The sequence below is a fragment of the Lolium rigidum genome, chromosome 7, assembly GCF_022539505.1.
Source record: "Lolium rigidum isolate FL_2022 chromosome 7, APGP_CSIRO_Lrig_0.1, whole genome shotgun sequence".
Lineage (NCBI taxonomy): Eukaryota > Viridiplantae > Streptophyta > Magnoliopsida > Poales > Poaceae > Lolium > Lolium rigidum.
The window spans coordinates 19,844,827-19,866,029 of record NC_061514.1 but is presented as its reverse complement, the minus strand read 5'-3'; the positions used below and the strand labels follow the sequence as shown (position 1 = coordinate 19,866,029).

Here is a 21,203-nt window from a genome sequence, read left to right as displayed (position 1 = left end):
CAAGCATAATGGTAAAAAAAATAGAGTGTGACTATGTCCACTACTAGATAAAGTCATCAAATTTTAGTTTTGTAATTAATAAGTAGCACGAATCACGAATCAAATCTAATTATTCGAATAATGTTTCTTAGTTGCATTCCCGCTTGTAGATAAAAAAATCTCAATTGCAATTTTACTAGCAACTGAAAAAAATTCAGTTGCAAACTAACTTGCAACTCATGTGAAAAAAAGGCGTATAAGAGCCGCGGTGGGTTCCCTCCTTTTCGGAATATAAAATGCGTTTTGTCAATGAAACCTGTAGATATTCTCCTTTAGTGCAAAGGTTGACACGAAGTGTCTATCTGCATTTAATTTCAGATACATCATACATCTGAATAACTCAGCCAGATCATGATCCGGGAGTGACATGTCGTGTCAAACCGAGCTTTTCCAGATTTTAGCTCCTTTGCATTTCATAAACCATTTCTCATTACAATGAACTGATGACAGCAGCCGACAAAAGCAGGGAAAAGAAACGGAAGAACTACGGTTCCTAGCTATGTGCAGCAGGATCGAAAGGAATTTCTGAACGAACCTATCCAAGAAGCAAGAAGGCCCTCGGCCGAAACGGAAGAAGTACGGTGCCTAGCTATGTGCACCGCCAGATGGCCAGAATCGAACAGGTCCGCCGACATCGATCAGTAGGAGATGTCGACGAGGGAGATCATGGCGTGCGCGAGGAGCCGCTCCGCCGACCGTCCCTGCACGCCGACGCCGCGGAGGTCGTAGTAGGAGTTGCGGTGGTTGCCGGCGGCCAGGTACTCGCGCAGCTCGGCGGCGTAGTGCGACGCCGCGGCCCGGAGTGTGATGCAGACGCGCGGCACCTGGCGCAGCTGCGGCAGCGCGAGGTTGAACGGCCACAGCAGGACGGCGAGCTTGAACGCGTGCATGAACCCGCACGCCGCCGCCGGCACGGCGAGCAGCACCACGTGCACCACCATCGTCGTCTACCTCCGGTTGCTTCTCCAGCTGCTACATGGCCGATCCCTCCGCCATGACACTGCTACTCTTGAGGTGCCACCTGAAATCAACTAGGATGGCGAGGATGCACTGATGTAGTAGTATTAACAATGGCCGGCGATGGCGTGTAGATCGAGGTTCGTTTTGTAATGGAATGGAATGGACTCAATCATATAGAGGACATTTGCTGTTGCTTAGCGTGCGATTATGTATGTTTGCCGCGAATGGAAATCTCCGGACACTTTGGCGCGCGTGAAAATAATAACCTGGCGCGCGATGGGCCAACCGCTTGCCGGCCGATCTCGATCGACATTCCCCCGTGGGACACCGGGACCGGGGGCCGTGCCTCGCTAGCGTCTGCGTCGACGCACGTCCTTGTCGCCGTCATAATAGGCCGTGTGCGGCCCACTTCCAACCAAGCATTTCGCATTGAGCCAGCCGCGTATCGCCTCTGATGAACTGCAAGCGGAGCTGAATATACTGTCGAGAGACACTGCAACAATTCTCAGTTCATTCTGTGTGGATTGGTTGTGAAAATCCCTTCGGAGCTGAACCAAAAGAAGAAGAATCTGGTCTGTGTAGGATTATGAAAAGCTCAAAGCCGAATGTTGTTTTTCCCTGGTCTTACGCAGGATTATTAGTTTGGGCATGTCGGCATTCAGCGGGGCCCAAAACCAGTGCAATTACGCATCTGGCCCCAAATTATCTCTAGCATTCGGCATTGGAAATACATTAAGAATCAGACGCAGCTATCATCCACCGACACAAAGAAGAACATTTCTCTTGTTTACGTGTAACACGCTAGCGAGTTCTAGTTCAACAGCGGATAAGTTCAGGCCTCAGAAGTTGGACTTGATTAGCAGGTCCGAATCATGTACGTCTCGGTTGCAGATATTAATATATTTCCTTTATCAAAAAAAAAGTTTAACAGCGGATAAGTTCAGGCCTCAGAAGTTGGACTTGATTAGCAGGTCCCAATCATGTACGTCTCGGTTGCAGATACTACATGCTAGGATCGATTGACGACTGACGATTCAGATATCTATCCAGAATTTCAGTCACAGAGCGCAGCATTGGAAGTTTGGAACATATATACTTCGCTGTCGCTGTCTTACCATTAGGATCATGGACACAGTCGTTTCCCTGTATATTGTTTTGTTCTCTGAAGACACATTGTTTCTGGCCTTTCTAGGCCTGAGGAGCTGCTCTTTCGCTCTTGCGCTGCCCTTTCAACGGATTTCCGGCTGCTGTTTAATTTGGTTCGGCCTTCATTCCATGAATATCCAGTGGCAGCATCGACATTTTTCCATTAAGTAGCATGCACGTATACCTGTACCTCAATCATACAAATATGGGATCTAGGTAGCACGACTAAAGATGGAAATAAGTAATGTTGTTGATTTAGAACTATTTAGGTATAGCGAACAAAGATGGATATTCAGACGACATAGGATATGGAAATTTTTATGCGGCAACCACAATCGCCATTGTCCATGGTTGCAAGACCCCATTTTGGGAGGCCCCTTGGCTTGAGGGAGAGCGCTAAAGGGCATTGCACCGCCTCATATTCGATATATCAAAGAGGAAATCATGGAAGGTCAACCAAATGATGAAGGAAAATGGTTGGGTGAGCAAAATCAACTTGGGCGAATTCGCAACCTTGTAGCACCTCACGCAATTTGTTGAGCTTTTGGTTTGCCTACAAGGTATACACCTAGTTGATGATGTGGATGATGACATCTTGTGGAAGCTCACGGTGAGCAGACAATACTCGGCCAAGTCCGCCTACGAGGTGCAATTTATTGGTTCCACATCCTCCATCATGCACAAAACGGTGTGGCAAGTGTGGGCGCCACCCAAAACAAAGTTTTTTTTTTTGCTTGGTTTCTAACGCAAAATAGAATTTGGACGGCATACCGCCTTGAAAAGTGAGGATGGACAAATTGTGGCCTTTGCCACATTTTCAAGCAAGCTACGAAATCGTTGTGTCACCTATTCGTCAATTGCGGCTTCACCACGCGCATATGGCAAGGGATTACAGAGCAGATGGGCATTGCCTACATGTATATCCTAATCAATGGCCAGGTCTCACAATCGAGCATTGGTGGAGGACAATGACAAGTGGGGTGGGGGACCTATCCGCAAGGGCATATCCTCTCACCTTGCTTGTGAAACATGGAACGAGCATAATGCTAGGGTCTTCCGCAACAAAAGCGCTCCCCACATGGTAGTATTAGAAAAGATAAAGAAAAAACCCTGTTTGTGGGTCATTGCGGGTGCACGATGGTTGGATGATTTGATGTCGGGAGGGTAATCCCTTGCAACCTTAATGTATGGACTATCTGCTCCCAACACTTTTCTTAATTAAGCGAATGGCACAAAGCTCTTTGTCCCAAAAAAAAAAAAAAAAAAACTGGATCGCTAAATTGGTCTGCAAGGAACCTCAGAGCGAACATAGACGGGGAAAAGAGTTACGCCCGCCAAGACGCTGAAACTGAAAAACAAAAAGTGTACCCTCCCGCTAGAGTTGGGCCACGCAGACCAGAATGATTGGCGATGGGCCGATGGCAACCACAACACTCGTCAGTAGCGGAGCCACGCACAAAAGCTGTGTACTAAATTAGCTACACAGTTTTTTAGCTATAAAAACACAAGTGAAAAATAATAATAATAATTGTATAAATGCATGTATTTGACTACACAGTTTTGATTTGACTACACATGACTAAAGTTTTTTTTTTGCTCCCACATTTCAAAAAAAAGGATTAAAGTTCTAGCTGCGCCACTGACACTCGTGCCATTTACATCGCGTACAAGCAAGTGAAGGATAATGCCACTCCAGAATAATTCTAGGCTCCACGTTATTATGCTTCTAGTTCTTTTTTCAAAATAACGTCAATAATGATGTAGTGAAATATAAGCTTTTCTAAAGCGGCAATCTAGCTATCTAAAACGGCTTATATTTTGGAAGAGGAGGAATTTCTTCACATCAGTCCTTTTTTTTGTTGAGATGTAATACTAGTAGTGGTACTCGTTGTTGAGAATATCATTTCGTCAAGTTTACACGTGTCGAACATTTGTTAGCCCGTCAGCCCGTGTTGTCATTTTTGTTACGATATGCGGAAAAACACAGGAGCATATATATGGTTTTTCAGATCAATCAAACAATGTAATTGGATGGAGGTTGTGTCCTTTCCTGGTCCCGACATTAGTCCTCTTATGTTATGAAAAGTCCGAAACACGGTATTTCTCATACTTCCAACATCACCGCCAACACTATTACGTTTTTGAAGGCCCCGGCAGCACATTTAGACTGGTGTAAACTGATAGATAGAAAAGTAGGTGGGGAAATGAAAACCAGAACCCACGAGCTTAATAAGCCTGTTAGATGTATATATCTGTATATTATAGTTTCCACATATGTTAGGGGGTTTTCTGCATATGTGCACCTGTACTTGTACTATATATTGTGGCCTTTGGCCCCCTGGTAATACAACAAGCATATTGCCCTAACACTTCCTAACTCGGCCAGTCGAAAATATAGTATAACTTAGGATTCGTTCATATGAATCGAACCACCCACATATATAGAAAAAAGTTCTAAGAATTCTAATCCTCAAAATTCTTATGAAAATCATTTGAAATGATGGTTCTCTCTCCACCTTGTTCTGTTTGCTTTTTAAATAACATTTGGCATGCATATCGTGTCTTTATGACAACCGACAACACAATTATACATGACATGTACCTACCAACTTGTACAATCAAATCCTGAAAATTGATCGAGATAATTGATACATCCTTGGCCAGTAGTATAATATTGGTAGATACATAGAGATCAAAGAACCATATGTTAAAGCACCAAACGATTATCAAGCGCAATGGATTAAAGCGAGGAAAAATAGCCACCTTATATGTTGAGCATCAAACTGCTCCATGCAAGGTGTGGTATACGTAATATGTGTAGAACTGAGAGGCATAGCCCGGATGGTTACCGGGTGCTGATACCTGCTGTGACCCGCGAGATCCCGAGTTCGAGTGCTAGCGCCCGCTCTCTCGCTTGTACACACCAAAATACCATCTATTGAATTGTTTGGAGGGCTTCTTACCCCCCAAATCGCATTTTTTTTTTTGTAGAACTGAGAGGCATCGGGCAAATACCTTGGATTGCCATAATCGTGACATGAATCCAAGACTACAAGACAACTACGGAGCTACTCCTCGCGAGATCAACTACGTAATACTGTTCGAGAGATCAACTCACGACACACTCGCTTCCATCGCCACAATAAACCCTGTATCCATGGAACATTATGCTGAATCAAGAAAGAGCAGCTTGCTCCCTGCAGCAAAATGAGCAACCAAATGGTGCCCGAACACACTTTCCCAGTAACTTTGGACCATCCAACTAAAATATCTGAAACTAAACTAGTACCGTCAGTACTAATTCAGAACCAGAGCTAATTCTTAACAAAATACATTACTTTGGTCTTCAACTTATTATTAATCTCCAAATAGAAGAATCATGCTAAAAAGAGCAATAACCACTAGGAAATTCTTAAGCGCGCTATATTACATTGGTCTTTAACATCAGTATTACTAACGAGTTAAGTGTGATAAATCTTCACACAGAAGATTGGTGCTACAAAAGAACAACATAGCCACAACCTCCAACATAACCCCAGATCAGATTCTCCTACACCACTAATACTCTTTCATTAGCTTATCTACTAGGCAGAGTAAGCAGCATTTAACTACAATTCGTCACTTATAGTAATAATACATCACTCTGGAGAAAGACTGATATGTAATAATCAGAAAGCTTTACATCAGCAAGCGACAAGGGAAACTACAGTAGGCCCTCATGGCAAAGAGACACAGATGCACCGCGAAAGTTTAATTTAGCCAACTCGTGAGCTACCATACTTTGATCTACAGTGGGTAATCTCAATCTCATCTAAACCACTTGATATTCTCTTAATTTCTTCCACGAGGAAGCCGTCCCCTGATTTTTCGTGGCCCCGAAGATCCAGTGCAGGGCAGCAATGTATTGGTGTGCCTGTTTCACTTGATTCCTTTCTCTGCCTCTTTGGTCCTTTCCTCTGTTTCTTTCTTTCTTGCTTTTGTGACCATTCAGTTTCTATGTATGCACAAGTAATTTGCCCATTAAAGATTTGTACTTTGACAATGGCAGCATTATACTTGTGCTTACCTGTATGTTCTTGGGACTGATCTTTAAGTTCGAGAGCCTCATTCTCATCACCATCCATCAGCATTGCACTTTCCTGCAAGAATTGTTACTGTCTTGTAAAAGCAGTAAATGAATTATGACACGCACGACTAAGAATTCATGCCGTTCGCCGTCGCTACAAGAAAATGTACTATAGAATAGAAGTTCTATTATTTTACATGAAAAGAGCATAATAGATAAGTATCACTTGTCAGTTAATGTAGTCTACCTCAAGAGAATCGGCTGCAGTCCTTTTACACTGCCTCCTGGGAGCTGCTTCAAATACCTGACTGTCCTTGGCAGCCATGCCATCTCTATCTGATGGAGCTTTTCTGTAATTTGTGCCAAGCAACTGTATACAGTAATAGTAAGTTAATATAAAATAAAATACTAGTGGAACATCGACTCCAAACATTAGAGTATCAGTACTTACCCTTGGTTCCTTTTCAGATTTCAGATATTCTGCTGCAGCTTTCCGTAGGAGTCCAACTTTTATTTCAAGTCTCTTCTTTAGTACCAGAAGATGCTCCAGGTACTCCTCGGTTAAGCTAGAAACTGACATTTTGGTGAGATAGTCATAATCACTGGCATCTTCCTTGACTCCTGTTGGTCGTATGACAACGGGTTGCCCCTCCTCTGGGAGGGGATCAAATCCCTTTTCAATGAACTCTCGTCGTAGCTCGTTTTTGTTCCTGTTGATGCATTGGATGTCACCACTGAGAACACCGGCAAGGAACCTAGCTCTGTTATCCACTTGCTTTAGCAGTTTTTCATAAGTTTCTAGCATCGCGTCCTGCAGAAGATGAATTAGTTAACAGGTATGTTTTTCCAAATGGAGCAAATACAGTTAGCAATGTATACTACTGAATTAACACCGGTACCTTATTTTTCAGATAGAGATCAAGTCTCAATCTGTAGAACCAGGACCGGATTCACTCCAATCCCGATCCCGATCGAGCGAGGGCCGGGTGGTTGCCGTGCAGCGTCTCGTCGCTGCAGTCGTGCCTTCACTTCACGACCGCCGTTGTATCAGGGTCGAAAAAGGGTACCGGGGCTCCGATCTCGGGTGGAGGGAGAATAGATAGATAGAGACCAAGCCTCTCAATCTGTAGAGCTGAGACCGGATTCGCTCCAACCCCTGCGAAATCTGGAACCGATCTAGCGAGGGGTTCGAATTTTACAGTCGCCGCCGTTGCTGCAGTGGTGCCGTCACTTCACGGCCCGCCGTTGTATCTGGCTGGGTCGAAGAAAGGTAGCGGGGCTTCGATCTGGTGTTGCTGCGACGATAAGGAAGAGGGGTTGTAGACTTGCAGTCGTACGTTTTCGAGTTCAAATCGTGATCGGAGTTAGAGTCCGGTTCATCCAATTTGAGCGTGTTCGAATTCTGACCGAGTTAAAAACATTGGTTGCCATACTTGAGTCCGATTGACTAGAATAGTAGAATAGCAATATAGATTTCGTTGTTCTTATATGGTTTTGGAAATGTCGACCACATCGATGTGTAAAAGAAATTTATTATGACAGGTACGTACAGGTTTCTCCCAGACCTAGCCGCCGCCCCTCCACCCTCCACCCTCCCAGCGCTACCGCTGCCCCTCCCTCCCCCCACCACCACCCCTCCCATCCCCTCTCCTCTCTTTCCACCTTCACCCCGGGTCGTCTCGCGCGAGGCGGCTCCGGGCGACGACCCGAATCCAAGAAGAGGCGACCCATCTTCCTCCTCCTGGCCGCTGCCGCCGTCGGGGTCAGCAGTGGTGGCTGCGTCCGGCTGCCAAAGGGAGGGGGCGGTGGTGGCACGCCCATGGACTCCCCTTCGCGTGGAGGCGGGGTCTTCCAGGGGCGGCGACGGTGGACGGCGGGTCTAGTGGCGGTGGCCTTCGGCTACTTCACCTAGATCATGGCGCGAGACGCGGTGGTGTGGCGGAACTCGGCGGGGAAACGGCGGCAGCGGGATCGCTGCTGACCTCCACCGGCCGGGTTGGAGGAGGAAGATGGACCGCGGTTCCCACCCATGGCGGCGGCGTGGGGGCCGACCGTTCCAGATTTCATGGTCGTGGTCCTAGGGTTCTTCTTTCGCGAAGATGAAGATGTTCCGGATGCCGATCTTTCTTCATCTAGCCAGAGTGATGAGTTCTGGAAGGCTTCGACAGCGAATAGAACAGTGCATCTTTTGCATGGAGTTCACAAGATCGGGTGCTATTCGGTCGCGCGCATCCATGCTTTTATTCCGACCATTTGGTTTCGAAGGGAGCGGCGCGAAGCTCTGTTCTGTGTTGACATCAAGAGACTTTTGGTCCACGGTGAAGTCAGAAGCAGAGAATTTCATGAAGGCAGGATTGGGGGATTAGCTAAAGAAAGTTCAAGTCTCCGCGATGTTGAGGAACTTGCTTGATGTTCCGGGATTCGCAGCAGTGGTATGAAAGTGGTGGCGGAAGCACATGTGAAGATCAGAGTCCTACCTTTCAGGGTGAAAACCCAAGGTCTGGCCTTAACTGGTTGTGCCTGGCTGAAAGGATCGTATGCCGCACCTAGAGGGGGGGGTGAATAGGTGCTAACCAATTTTTAGTTCTTTTTCAATTTAGGCTTGACACAAAAGGTAAATTCTCTAGATATGCAACTAAGTGAATTTACCTATATGACAAGGCTAACAACTAAGCAAGATATATCTAAGCAATATAGAGATAGAGTGGGATAGAGGTAACCGAGAGTGGAGCACGCGATGACACGGAGATGATTCCCGTAGTTCCCTTCCTTTGCAAGAAGGTACGTCTACGTTTGGAGGAGTGTGGTTGCTACGAAAGCCAAACCAACGACCACGAAGGCTTCACTCGGATCTCCGGTGAGCAACGCCACGAAGGCCTAGCCCACTTCCACTAAGGGATTTCCTCGAGGCGGAAACCGGGCCTTTACAAGGTTCTTGGGGCACACATCCACAACCAAATTGGAGGCTCCCAAATCTGTTACAACACAACAAATCAACAAACATACATCAACAACAACCACTAGGGATCCAAAGAGGAACACTAGCAAGGGGGCCCTCAAGCATAAGAGGGGAAATGAAAAACGCTTCGGTGAGGATGTAGATCGGGGTCTTCTCCGTCGATTCTCCAAAGCTCAAGGGATTTGGGTGGTTGAGGAAGGAGATCCGATGGATTTGATGTTCTTGGTGGCTCAACAATGGTGTATGTCTTTTTAGGAGGGGGAATGAGCAACCCTAGCTCAATGGAGAAGAAGCCCTTAAAAGGGGCTACCGAAACAGCCGTTGGAGCGATGGAGAGGGGTGGCCGGTAGTACCGGCCAGTTTGGGCCGGTACTACCGGTCCTAGGCGCGCGCGCGAGGCCACCAGGAGGAGGCCACGTGGCCAAGGAGCTCGGTCCAGGGGGGGGGCCGGAGCCTCCGGCCGGGGTACCGGTCGCGGTACCGCCGGGGCTCCAAACCCCCCTGCATCTATACTGAGGCGCTCGCCTCGCCCCCGGTACCATGGGCGGTACCATGGCCGGAGCCTCCGGCCGTGGCCAGGCCGGCGGTACCGCCCAGGCACCCGCTCCCTCTTCTCTTTTCTTTGCTTTCCTCTTCTTCTTCTTATTTCTTTCTTTCTTCTTTCTCTTCTCCTTCTCATTTCTTTCTTTCTTCTTTTCTTTCTTTTCTCTTCCGATATCTTGCATACTCTTCACTCTTTAAGCATCTATAGAATGTAATAACCTACAAATCTTATAAACCGAAATGTTCATATATTATCATTGTCATCAACACCAAAACTACATATAAAATGAGATATGATCTTTCAATCTCCCCCTTTTTGGTTTCTTGATGACAATATAAGATTTGCAAAAGATGAGAGTATTTGAGCAGGGAAAATATAAGATTTGCATAAAAGGCTCCCCCTAGACATGTGCATCTAATAGAATTAACATTTGAAAGAGAGGCACATAATCTAGGATCAAACTACTCAAGTAAATACGAATCACCAACAAGTGTAAAGATGCTTAGTAAGCAAATAAATTCATCACTTGTATATAGAAGAGACAACCATATGTGAGTAAAGACAAGTGTTGAGTTTAGAGATCATACCACATGAAGTTCACTTAGTCTTTACCATAGATAGATAGATAGATAGTGTTTCATACATAAATAGATAGCCCCTATGTCTCACACACATAGATAAGGTGCATAAAACATGATAAGTAGTTCTCAACAATAGATAACCATAAGTCACAAGCATAAAAAGTCAAAGAAAACGCAAGCTTGTGACTTCCCATGCAAATCCCGAACCTAATAGAACTCTTCTCCCCCTTTGACATCAAGATGCCAAAAAGGTTGAAGAGCGATGCTACCGTCCCTAGCCATCAAGGAAGTCCTCGGCAACATCGGAGTTGACATCATAGGAGGGACCATCCTCGCCATCAGACCACTGGCTATGAGCAGAAATCCACTGAGGCTTCGGAAGGATATTCTCTTCAGATCCTGGAGGAGATACTTCCACACCAAGCTTTGCCATGATGCTCTTCTGACGGCGTCGAGCTTTCTTCTCGGCCACATAGGCGTCATACATGCGCTCCTGAATATCCAGCTGGAGACAGAAGGTCTTCTTTACCTTGATCTTGAGTTTGGAGTACCAAGAGGGCTCGAGCATGGGATCATACGCGGAGTGAGCCGGAGGCCCCCCAAGGGCCATATGAGGAGTAAAACCATCAAGGAGTCTAATGCCAGCAACCCGGCGATCAGTGGGAGGATCTGTAGGACCTGCTGAAGGAGGTGCTGAGGCAGAAGGTGCTGCTGAGGCAGAAGGAGCTGCTGGGGCTGAGGTAGAAGCTAGGAGCTCATGATCTTTGATAAGAAGATTCTTGCGTTTATGAACAGTGAGTGTAGAAAATGGTTCCAGAATGGCACCCTCAAACTTCTGACGCCACACCTCAGAAATAAGCTTCATGATGAAGGGACCAAAGGCAGGAGACCTCTTCTCAACCATACGCAGGAAAATCTGGTTCCACAGGCAATCCATGACATCCATCTTCACACCCTTGCCCTTTCGGAGATGAGTTTGAAGCATCAAGTCAATGACAAACGAATGGATCTCATCAACATTACCCACTTTGACGGCAACAGTCTCACGGTAGATGCGAAGCATAATATCATAGACGGGTTGGAGACCGGAAGTGAATCCAAGCTTGCATCGACCGGGCATATAGAGCGGCTCAAGAACATCTTTGGTGCTTGCATTAGACTGCCCATGAAACCTCCAACCACTATCATTGTCATGTTCACAATCTTCCGGAAGAGGATAGCCAAGAATCTGTCCAAAGGTGCTCCAAGTGGTAGTGAGTACCTCATCACGAGTCATCCAAGTGATGGAGCGAGCGTCATCCTCATGAAAATAGACTTGTTGGGAGGATAGACTTCATTGAATATGCGTTCTTGAACCTCGGTGTAGAAGTGGCGGTTGTGGGTGCGAGAAGACCGAGGCCCCAAATAGGGATTAGCGGTGCGAATAGCCATGTATGCATGAAGGCGGACGCCACCATAGGACTCAATAGGCTTTTTCCCTTTCTTTTTATTTGCCAAAGAAGCACCACGCGCAGTAGTGGCACGGGGTAACACTTCATCTTGTTCAACAAAATCATCCTCAAGGGGCGGATCCCCTCTCCTCTTCCGACTAGCACCTGTGAAATAGACGAACAGAGCCGAGGGAAATATGGGATAAGGGCACAAGCTCATCTCAACTTAACAAAATTTTGACCCAAAATACACATGCATGATGAGAAAAAAATAAGGCCACACACAATGTGTAGAAAAAAATGCTACAAAGTAGAGGTTAACGGTGCTACACACTAGAGGACATAGATCAGCAAAAGATACAACCTCTAAGAGTAAGATTTAGCCAAAAAAACCAAGCATGTAGAACCAATAACCAACACACATGTGAGCCAAAAATACGAGCAATAAACATGGGGGGAGAGGCTAATACCGGGAGCCATGGAGGAGGAGGGGTGGGGGAAGGCTCCCACGGAGCCGATCCGGCCGGAGATGGCCGGAGAGTGGCCGGGGGAGCACGGGAGGAGGCAGGGGCGGCCGGGCGGCAGGGTGGGTGTTTGGGAGAAGATGGGGGCGAGTGGGGAGGGTGGGGAGCGGGGCTCGACCCGCCCACACTTGGAGGCACCGGCCCGAGGCCGGCGGTAGTACCGGCCAGGCCCCAGGCGGTACTACCGGCCTGGTCAGGCCCGGGTCGGCCAGCCTCCGCCCCCGTTTTTTTTTGTAGGCTGTTTTAAACAAAATCCCCCCCTTTTTTTTGTAGGCTGTTTTTAAACAAAATCCCCCTTTTTTTTATAAAGACACCCTCTTTAAAACAAACAATTTTGATATGCATTTTTGAGACGAGCTTGTGCAAGATATAGAATGTTTTAGAGGTGAGAGAATGGCTTAGGATGGACACAAAGAGAGGTATGGTAATATGAACTCAAGTTTGCAAGGAGCAAATCAATAGAAGCCAAACATTGAGCCAATTCCCATAAAAACAAGAGATAGGCAAATGAAGTCCAATAAGGATCCAAATTACTCCAACTCTTCATAGAGAAGAGTGTGGTGGCCTAGGCCACCATATATGAGTATTATGGCATGGCACCGCGAAGATATATCTTGGGCCCAAAAAACTACTACTCATCATTGAAGCTCACATATCATCATATGATATAAAGAGAATGATTTCTTAATGTTGGCATTATGGGGGGAGGGATAGCTCAATAATTTAAACCGCACTCCCCTATTTCCATGCCCACATCTAAACCAAATAAAGTTTTGAGACGAAGGTGTGTTTGCAAGATGGTCAAGCTATACTCCTTGAATCGATGATATTTAGCTCATTCCTCAAATAAGTGAACCTTGCTTCATCAAGAGGCTTCGTGAATATATCGGCAAGTTGATCCTTGGTAGGAACATAGATAAGCTCAATATCACCCCGGGCAACATGATCCCTAATGAAATGATTCCGGATCTCAATATGCTTCGTTCTTGAATGTTGCACCGGATTATAGGCAATCTTGATGGCACTTTCATTGTCACATAATAGAGGCACTTTGTCACAAATGACACCGTATTCCTTTAAAGTTTGCCTCATCCATAACAATTGAGTGCATCCACTTGCGGCGGCAACATATTCGGCTTCGGCGGTGGAGAGAGATATGCAATTTTGCTTCTTAGAAGACCAACACACCAAGGACCTACCAAGGAATTGGCAAGCCCCGGAAGTTGATTTCCTATCATCCTTGTCACCCGCCCAATCCGCATCGGTGTACCCATTGAGAATAAAACTTGAGCCTTTGGGGTACCAAATACCATATCTTGGGGTATCAACCAAATATCGAAAGATTATCTTGAGAGCAATCATGTGGCTCTCCTTAGGAGAAGCTTGATACCTTGCACACACACCAACACTCAACACTATGTCCGGTCTAGATGCACAAAGGTAAAGCAAGGATCCAATCATGGAGCGATATACCTTTTGATCCACCTCTTTACCATTGGGATCAAGTGCAAGATGACATTTGGTAACCATAGGAGTAGCAACACCTTTCATCTCGGTCATCTTGAACCTCTTGAGCATGTCTTGGAGATATTTTGCTTGATTTACGAAGGTTCCTTCTCTCAATTGCTTGATCTCAAAACCAAGGAAAAACTTCATCTCTCCCATCATAGACATCTCAAACCTATCGGTCATAAGTTTTGAGAATTCATCATTGAAAGCTTTGTTAGTAGAGCCAAATATAATATCATCAACATATAATTGGCAAACGAAAAGCTCCCCATTGACCCTCTTAGTAAAAAGAGTGGGGTCGATTAGCCCAACATCAAACCCACGGTCTACCAACAATTCCTTAAGGTGCTCGTACCAAGCTCTAGGAGCTTGTTTGAGACCATAAAGTGCTTTATCAAGCTTGTAGACATGGTTAGGAAAGTTGAGATCCTCGAACCCCGGGGGTTGCTTAACATAAACCTCTTCATGTAAAGGACCATTAAGAAATGCACTTTTCACATCCATTTGTTGTAACTTAAAGTTATGATGCGATGCATAAGCAAGAAGGATACGGATGGACTCAAGACGAGCCACGGGAGCATAGGTCTCTCCGAAGTCAATCCCTTCAACTTGAGAGAAACCTTGAGCCACCAATCTTGCCTTGTTCCTCACAATATTTCCAAACTCATCTTGCTTTTTCTTGAATATCCATTTAGTGCCTATAACATTGCGGCACTCCTTTGGCTTCTTTACTAAGGTCCACACTTTGTTGCGCTTGAAGTTGTTGAGTTCCTCATGCATAGCTTCCACCCAATCCGAATCTTCAAGGGCTTCAAACACTTTCTTGGGTTCCACTACGGAGATATAAGCATGATGATTGCTAAAGTTAGCCAATTGCCTTCTTGTGGAGACTTTTGCTCGAACATCACCAAGGACCTTGTCATGAGTGTGACCACGAATTTCAAGGGTCCTTTCTCTTCTTGCTAAACGACGGGCCTCGATCTCCTCCTTGGTTCTTCTTGGCCTTGGAGGTGTCACTTGATCAACTTGATCATTTGGGTCCCCGTCTTGACCTTCAACTTGAGCAACTACAATCTCTTGTGGGTGCTCAACATCATGTGCTTGATCTTGGACATCATTTGGTGCGGAGCAAATATCAAATGGATACTCATCGGAACCATCATGAATTCTAGGTTGATCATGACCTTGATCTTGTCCTTGATCTTGTCCTTGATCTTGTCCTTGATCTTGCACACTAGAGGGAGGGTTTTGTTCTTGTTCTTGGGTTGGTGCATCATTTGCTTCACTTGATGGGGTTTGTTGATCTTGAGAAGATGAGGGCTCCACCGTGGTAGAGCATAGTCCTTCCCGAGACGCCACACCGTGTCCCTCAATGGGGCGGAAAAATCCCACACCCATTCTTACTATGGCATCTTGAGGTATTTCATCACCTGCACAAACATCAACTTGCCCCACTTGGGAGCCATCATTTTCTTCGAACTTCACACTACAAGATTCAATGATAATCCCGGAGGATACATCAAAGATTCTATAAGTGTGAGATTCGGCACCGTAACCAACAAATATACCCTCCAAAGCTTTAGGAGCAAATTTAGACAAACGAACCCCTTTGATTTTGTAGAAACACTTACACCCGAACACCTTGAAGTATGAGATATTAGGCTTGTTCCCGGTGAGTATTTCATATGGAGTCTTGTTCAAGCCCTTGCGGAGATAGAGCCGGTTGGAGGAGTGACAAGCGGTGGAGATGGCTTCGGCCCAAAAGTTATAGCGGGATTTATACTCCGCCATCATAGACCTCGCCATATCCATAAGAGTCCGGTTCTTCCTCTCCGCAACACCATTTTGTTGAGGGGTGTAAGCAGCGGAATATTGATGACGAATCCCCTCATCACTAAGAAAATCATTGAGTGTGTAGTTCTTGAACTCGGAGCCGTTGTCACTTCTTATTGCCATAATGAGGAGGTTGTGTTGACGTTGCACCTCGGTAGCAAAGTCAATGAATATTTGTTGAGTCTCATCTTTCGTCTTGAGAAAGTAGACCCAAGTGTATCTTGAGTAGTCATCGACAATCACCAAGCAATGTTTCTTCGCACCAAGACTTGCATGAGTAACGGGACCAAAGAGATCCACATGAAGGAGCTCCAAGATCCTCTTGGAAGAGATGATGGTCTTGCTTGGATGCGGAGAGTCATGCATTTTGTCTTCAACACAAGCCCTACAAACACGATCTTTGGCAAAAGACACATTTTCCATTAGTCCCACAATATGGTTCCCCTTGTGAAGACTTTGCAAAGTTCTCATGTTGACATGGGCTAGGCGGCGATGCCACAACCAACCCAGATCCGCCTTTCCGAATAGGCACATCGCACTTGAAGTGGTGGTCCCCGAAAAGTCCACCACATACAAGTTATGTTCGCGATACCCAACGAAAGCGACTTTTAGAGTCTTGCTCCACAAGAGGACCACAATATCATTATCAATAAAGACGGCAAAACCCATCTTGCCAAGGGCGGAAACGGAAAGCAAATTGTAACCAAGGGTTTTGACAAGCATGACATCCACAAGAGTAATGTTGTGTGCAACCACAACCTTGCCAAAACCCAATACCTCGGATGTAGAATTATCGCCAAAGGAGACGGTGATATCATTTATGTTGGGCCTCAATTCCTTGACGAGATTCTTGCCGCCGGTCATATGACTTGTACATCCACTATCAAGTACCCATTTTGAACCTCCGGCGGCATAGTCCTACATGAGATCAATTCTTGGATTTAGGTACCCATTTCACAATGGGTCCTCTTTTGTTAGCAACAAGGGTCTTTGGGACCCAAATAGACCAAGCAACATAACCATCATATGGGCCAACATATTTAGCATAAACATCACCATAATAATCTTTAAATAAAACATAGTGAGGGTTAGCATTTCCCGCATCATCATCATTAATGGTTTTGCCCTTAGGAGCTTCACCATTAGTGATGTCTTTCTTCTTCTCTTGTGCGGGCTTGGCCTTTTGCTTGTTTGCCTTCTTTGTCTTGGCTCCATAACCAAGACCCTCCTTCCCATTGTTTGATCTTTGCTTACTCAAAAGATCATCCAAAGAAAGTTTACTTTGGGGAGAGGAGGCCTTTGCAAGTTCATCCTTCAACCTAGTATTTTCCTCAATAACATTTGCATGATCACATGAAGGAGTAGAGGAACTAGGCACATCATATGAAGCAAGCCTAATTTGAAGTTGCTCAAACGACTTGGATAGGAGAGTGTATTCACTCTTCAAAGCTTTGTGAGCTTTGTCTAGTTCATCTAGATCCTTCACAAGTTTCTCATGATCAACCCCAAATTGGGCCTTTTACTTTTTAAGCACTTTATTCTTAGCCCTAGCAAGATCTCTAGCTTTAGTGAGCTTGTTAAGTTTATCTTGAGGCTCTTCAAGAGTTTCTAGCCTCTCCTCAAGAGAAGCTATAGTTTCTTGACTTTCCTCAAGAGCCTTTTTAAGGGCATGGATTTCAAGAGAGTCTTCTCTCTCTATTTGACCCTTTTTCTCAAGCATATCACTTTGTTGAGCTATACGAACCATGAGGTTTGAAACATGCCTTTTAGTGTTACCTTGTAGGTTGAGAATGAAATCATCAAAATCTAGCATTTCTTGTTTCACTTTTAGACTCGCATCATCAACCTCTAGATCACTAGATATGTTAGGCATAGAGGGGCTAGGGGATGATACCTCGGAGGATTTAGCCATGAGGCAACTTTCTTCCTCCACATGAATGACCTCATTGGGGGATTCACTTGGTGATGAAGAGTTAGTGGAGAGGGAGCCAAGAGCGACCAATCCATTAGAGGTTGCATCTTCTTCATCATCAACATCATCATCTCCGGAGGTATACTCTTCTTGAGTTGATAGCACAATAGATGTGTCCAAGGAGGACCTTGCCATGAAGCAATGTGCATTCTTGTTATGAGGATTCTCATTGGGAGAGTCAAAGAGAGACGAGGAGGGAATGTTGGTGGTGACGATGGCGGCCAACTCCTTTGAGCTTTCTTCACCTTCCTCACTACTAGAACTTTCAACTTCATCGGAAGAATATTCTTCCCTTGTTAGTAGCACAACTCTTGAGGGCCTCTTGCCCTTCTTGGTCTTGTTGTGGTAGAATTTCTTGTTGGAGGCTTTTGAATATTTGCCCTTTGTGTCTTTGCTCTTGTCCTTGGGAATGAGCCTTCCATTATGAAGCTCTCTATTCTCATAGGGGCATTCGGCAATGAAGTGGCGCTTGTCATCACAATTGTAGCATGATCTTGTCTTTGGACCAAAGCTAGTGAACCCACTTTTGTTGTTCCTCTTGATGTTGTCTTCCTTGGCCTTGGAGGGATCAACCCAAAAGGATTTTGCATGGAAGGCCATGTGATCATGGTAGTGGCATTGCAAATCTTCCGGATAGGACATACTCCAAGATGCCCTATAAGATTCTTGAGGGATCACTTCTTCAACGGAGTTAACCACCAAGGCAAGGTTGGAACCTTTTGCCATCCCAAGAGCACGATTGCGAGAATCATGAGAGGCTTCCTCAAGCACCTTGAGAGCTTGCATCTCGTGCACGACTTGTTGAGAGGTGAGAGAGGAATAGCATTCCCTCCCCACAAGAGTCTTGACATCAATGGGTACAAATGGCATCATGCATTCAATGTACTTCTCCTTGATCCAAGTGTCATTGATGTGGGTGGCACCAATAAGCCGGAAGGCATCGGCAATGGTGAGAAGTCTTCCATATATGACTTCATGATCTTCATCCGGTAGCCTCATGAACCCTTCGGCTTTATTCTTAAGAGCATTATACTCGTTCCTTCTTGTGCTCTCACTTCCAATGCAACTAGCGGTCAAGCCATCCCAAGCTTCCTTGGCGGTGGTGTAGTTCCGGACACGATGCAATTCCGGTGTCCCCACACTAGTTTGAATCATGTGTAAGGCGGTGTTGTTGAGTTGACTATCAATCGCTTCTCTTCTAGTCAACTTGTCGGGGTTGTATGGCTTGAAGCCCTCCAAGATGATTCTCCATAGTTCATTGGAGGCACTACAAACATGAGAGCGAAACTCAAATTGCCAAGTATTGAAATTATCAATAGAAAACTTAGGTGGGTCGCCCCGAATGTTCAAATGGGGATGGGGAACCGGTATATCGGGAGATAGGAAAGGTGGAGCTACTCGATTGTAGCTTTCACCTCCACTAGTTCCCCTAGGAGATGCACTTGTAGATTTGATAGTGTTTAAGTTATCACCTTCCACGGGTTTGGTAGATGAGGGTAAGTCCGAAGCCTCTCCCTCATCTAACGCACCCGTGCCTTTTACCTCTACACTAGGAGCCTTGGGAAGGGCCGGAGCCAAAAGCTCGGCAATCATCTTTTTCATGCTTTCCATTTGGGCTTCCATGGAGGACTTCAACGAATTGAAATCTTCCATGGAGACCATCTTGGTGGTCCCTTCCGAGGGCTCCTCGTCCGGCATACTCTTAGGCGGTTAAGCCCGAAATAAGAGCCGAGGCTCTGATACCAATTGAAAGGATCGTATGCCGCACCTAGAGGGGGGGGGGGGGTGAATAGGTGCTAACCAATTTTTAGTTCTTTTTCAATTTAGGCTTGACACAAAAGGTAAATTCTCTAGATATGCAACTAAGTGAATTTACCTATATGACAAGGCTAACAACTAAGCAAGATATATCTAAGCAATATAGAGATAGAGTGGGATAGAGGTAACCGAGAGTGGAGCACGCGATGACACGGAGATGATTCCCGTAGTTCCCTTCCTTTGCAAGAAGGTACGTCTACATTTGGAGGAGTGTGGTTGCTACGAAAGCCAAACCAACAGCCACGAAGGCTTCACTCAGATCTCCGGTGAGCAACGCCACGAAGGCCTAGCCCACTTCCACTAAGGGATTTCCTCGAGGCGGAAACCGGGCCTTTACAAGGTTCTTGGGGCACACATCCACAACCAAATTGGAGGCTCCCAAATCTGTTACAACACAACAAATCAACAAACATACATCAATAACAACCACTAGGGATCCAAAGAGGAACACTAGCAAGGGGGCCCTCAAGCATAAGAGGGGGAAATGAAAAACGCTTCGGTGAGGATGTAGATCGGGGTCTTCTCCGTCGATTCTCCAAAGCTCAAGGGATTTGGGTGGTTGAGGAAGGAGATCCGATGGATTTGATGTTCTTGGTGGCTCAACAATGGTGTATGTCTTTTTAGGAGGGGGAATGAGCAACCCTAGCTCCATGGAGAAGAAGCCCTTAAAAGGGGCTGCCGAAACAGCCGTTGGAGCGATGGAGAGGGTGGCCGGTAGTACCGGCCAGTTTGGGCCGGTACTACCGGTCCTAGGCGCCGCGCGAGGCCACCAGGAGGAGGCCACGTGGCCAAGGAGCTCGGTCCGGGAGGGGGGCCGGAGCCTCCGGCCGGGGTACCGGTCGCGGTACCGCCGGGGCTCCAAACCCCCCTGCATCTATACTGAGGCGCTCGCCTCGCCCCCGGTACCATGGGCGGTACCATGGCCGGAGCCTCCGGCCGTGGCCAGGCCGGCGGTACCGCCCAGGCACCCTCTCCCTCTTCTCTTTTCTTTGCTTTCCTCTTCTTCTTCTTATTTCTTTCTTTCTTCTTTCTCTTCTCCTTCTCATTTCTTTCTTTCTTCTTTTCTTTCTTTTCTCTTCCGATATCTTGCATACTCTTCACTCTTTAAGCATCTATAGAATGTAATAACCTACAAATCTTATAAACCGAAATGTTCATATATTATCATTGTCATCAACACCAAAACTACATATAAAATGAGATATGATCTTTCACTGGCAATAACCTTGTTGGAGACATTGTTTTGAGAGCGGGGACTATCTTCAAGGTGAAAACATAAGATCTTTGATCAGGCGACGACGGCACTGGTACACTCATTGTTTCCTTCTTGGAGGCGACACTTTTGGAGAGTCCGTATTTCAGGTGTTGTCTAGGGGGTGGATGTATTACTGTTGCTAACCTGGAATACTATATCGTACTGCTATTAGGACGTTGCGTTGTTGCAGAGGCTGAATGTAATTGGTATCTTTTGATATTAATATATTCCTTTATAAAAAATAAATTTATTAATATGACAAATATATCAAAGCGTAGTGCTCTAATGGCGGCACGGATATATACTGCCAAAAACACACACAAAAATTACTTAAAAGGAGGGTTTTTCGCTACACTGATATGTTCCTTGTAGCAACGGACAAAACACCACCAATATAGCACTACAAATTGATCTTTCTCCAAAATCGACGCCACTAAGAAGCTCCGCCATCGGCCTGATCATGCATCATAGGTTTTCACCAAAGAGAAAGTCCGCGCTCACAAGATAATGTCTTCAACAAGACCATTGATAGAAACAACCAATTAAAACCAGAGCTTTATGATCGGC

General features: G+C 45.8%; 2 protein-coding genes across 3 annotated transcripts; both read right to left on the bottom strand.

Annotated features, from left to right (window-relative positions):
* Positions 1–412: 412 nt before the first annotated feature.
* Positions 413–1,252, bottom strand: LOC124678412. The gene has a single exon (XM_047214307.1). The coding sequence runs from the start codon at positions 978–980 to the stop codon at positions 678–680; it is 303 nt and encodes a 100-aa protein (XP_047070263.1). The 5' UTR covers positions 981–1,252; the 3' UTR covers positions 413–677.
* Positions 1,253–5,673: 4,421 nt separating this feature from the next.
* Positions 5,674–7,557, bottom strand: LOC124678222 (DNA topoisomerase 2-like). 2 transcript variants are annotated; one of them, XM_047214141.1, is made up of 5 exons: positions 7,111–7,556; positions 6,663–7,022; positions 6,459–6,581; positions 6,212–6,284; positions 5,674–6,139 (listed from the first exon to the last, which is right to left on the bottom strand). In XM_047214141.1, exons 2-5 carry the CDS (start codon positions 7,014–7,016, stop codon positions 5,901–5,903), a joined length of 789 nt encoding a protein of 262 aa, XP_047070097.1. In that variant the 5' UTR covers positions 7,017–7,022; positions 7,111–7,556; the 3' UTR covers positions 5,674–5,900. The 2 variants fall into 2 exon arrangements, with proteins under 2 accessions (XP_047070097.1, XP_047070096.1); XM_047214140.1 differs by having other exon boundaries at positions 5,674–6,284; positions 7,111–7,557.
* Between the last annotated feature and the right edge of the window lie 13,646 nt (positions 7,558–21,203).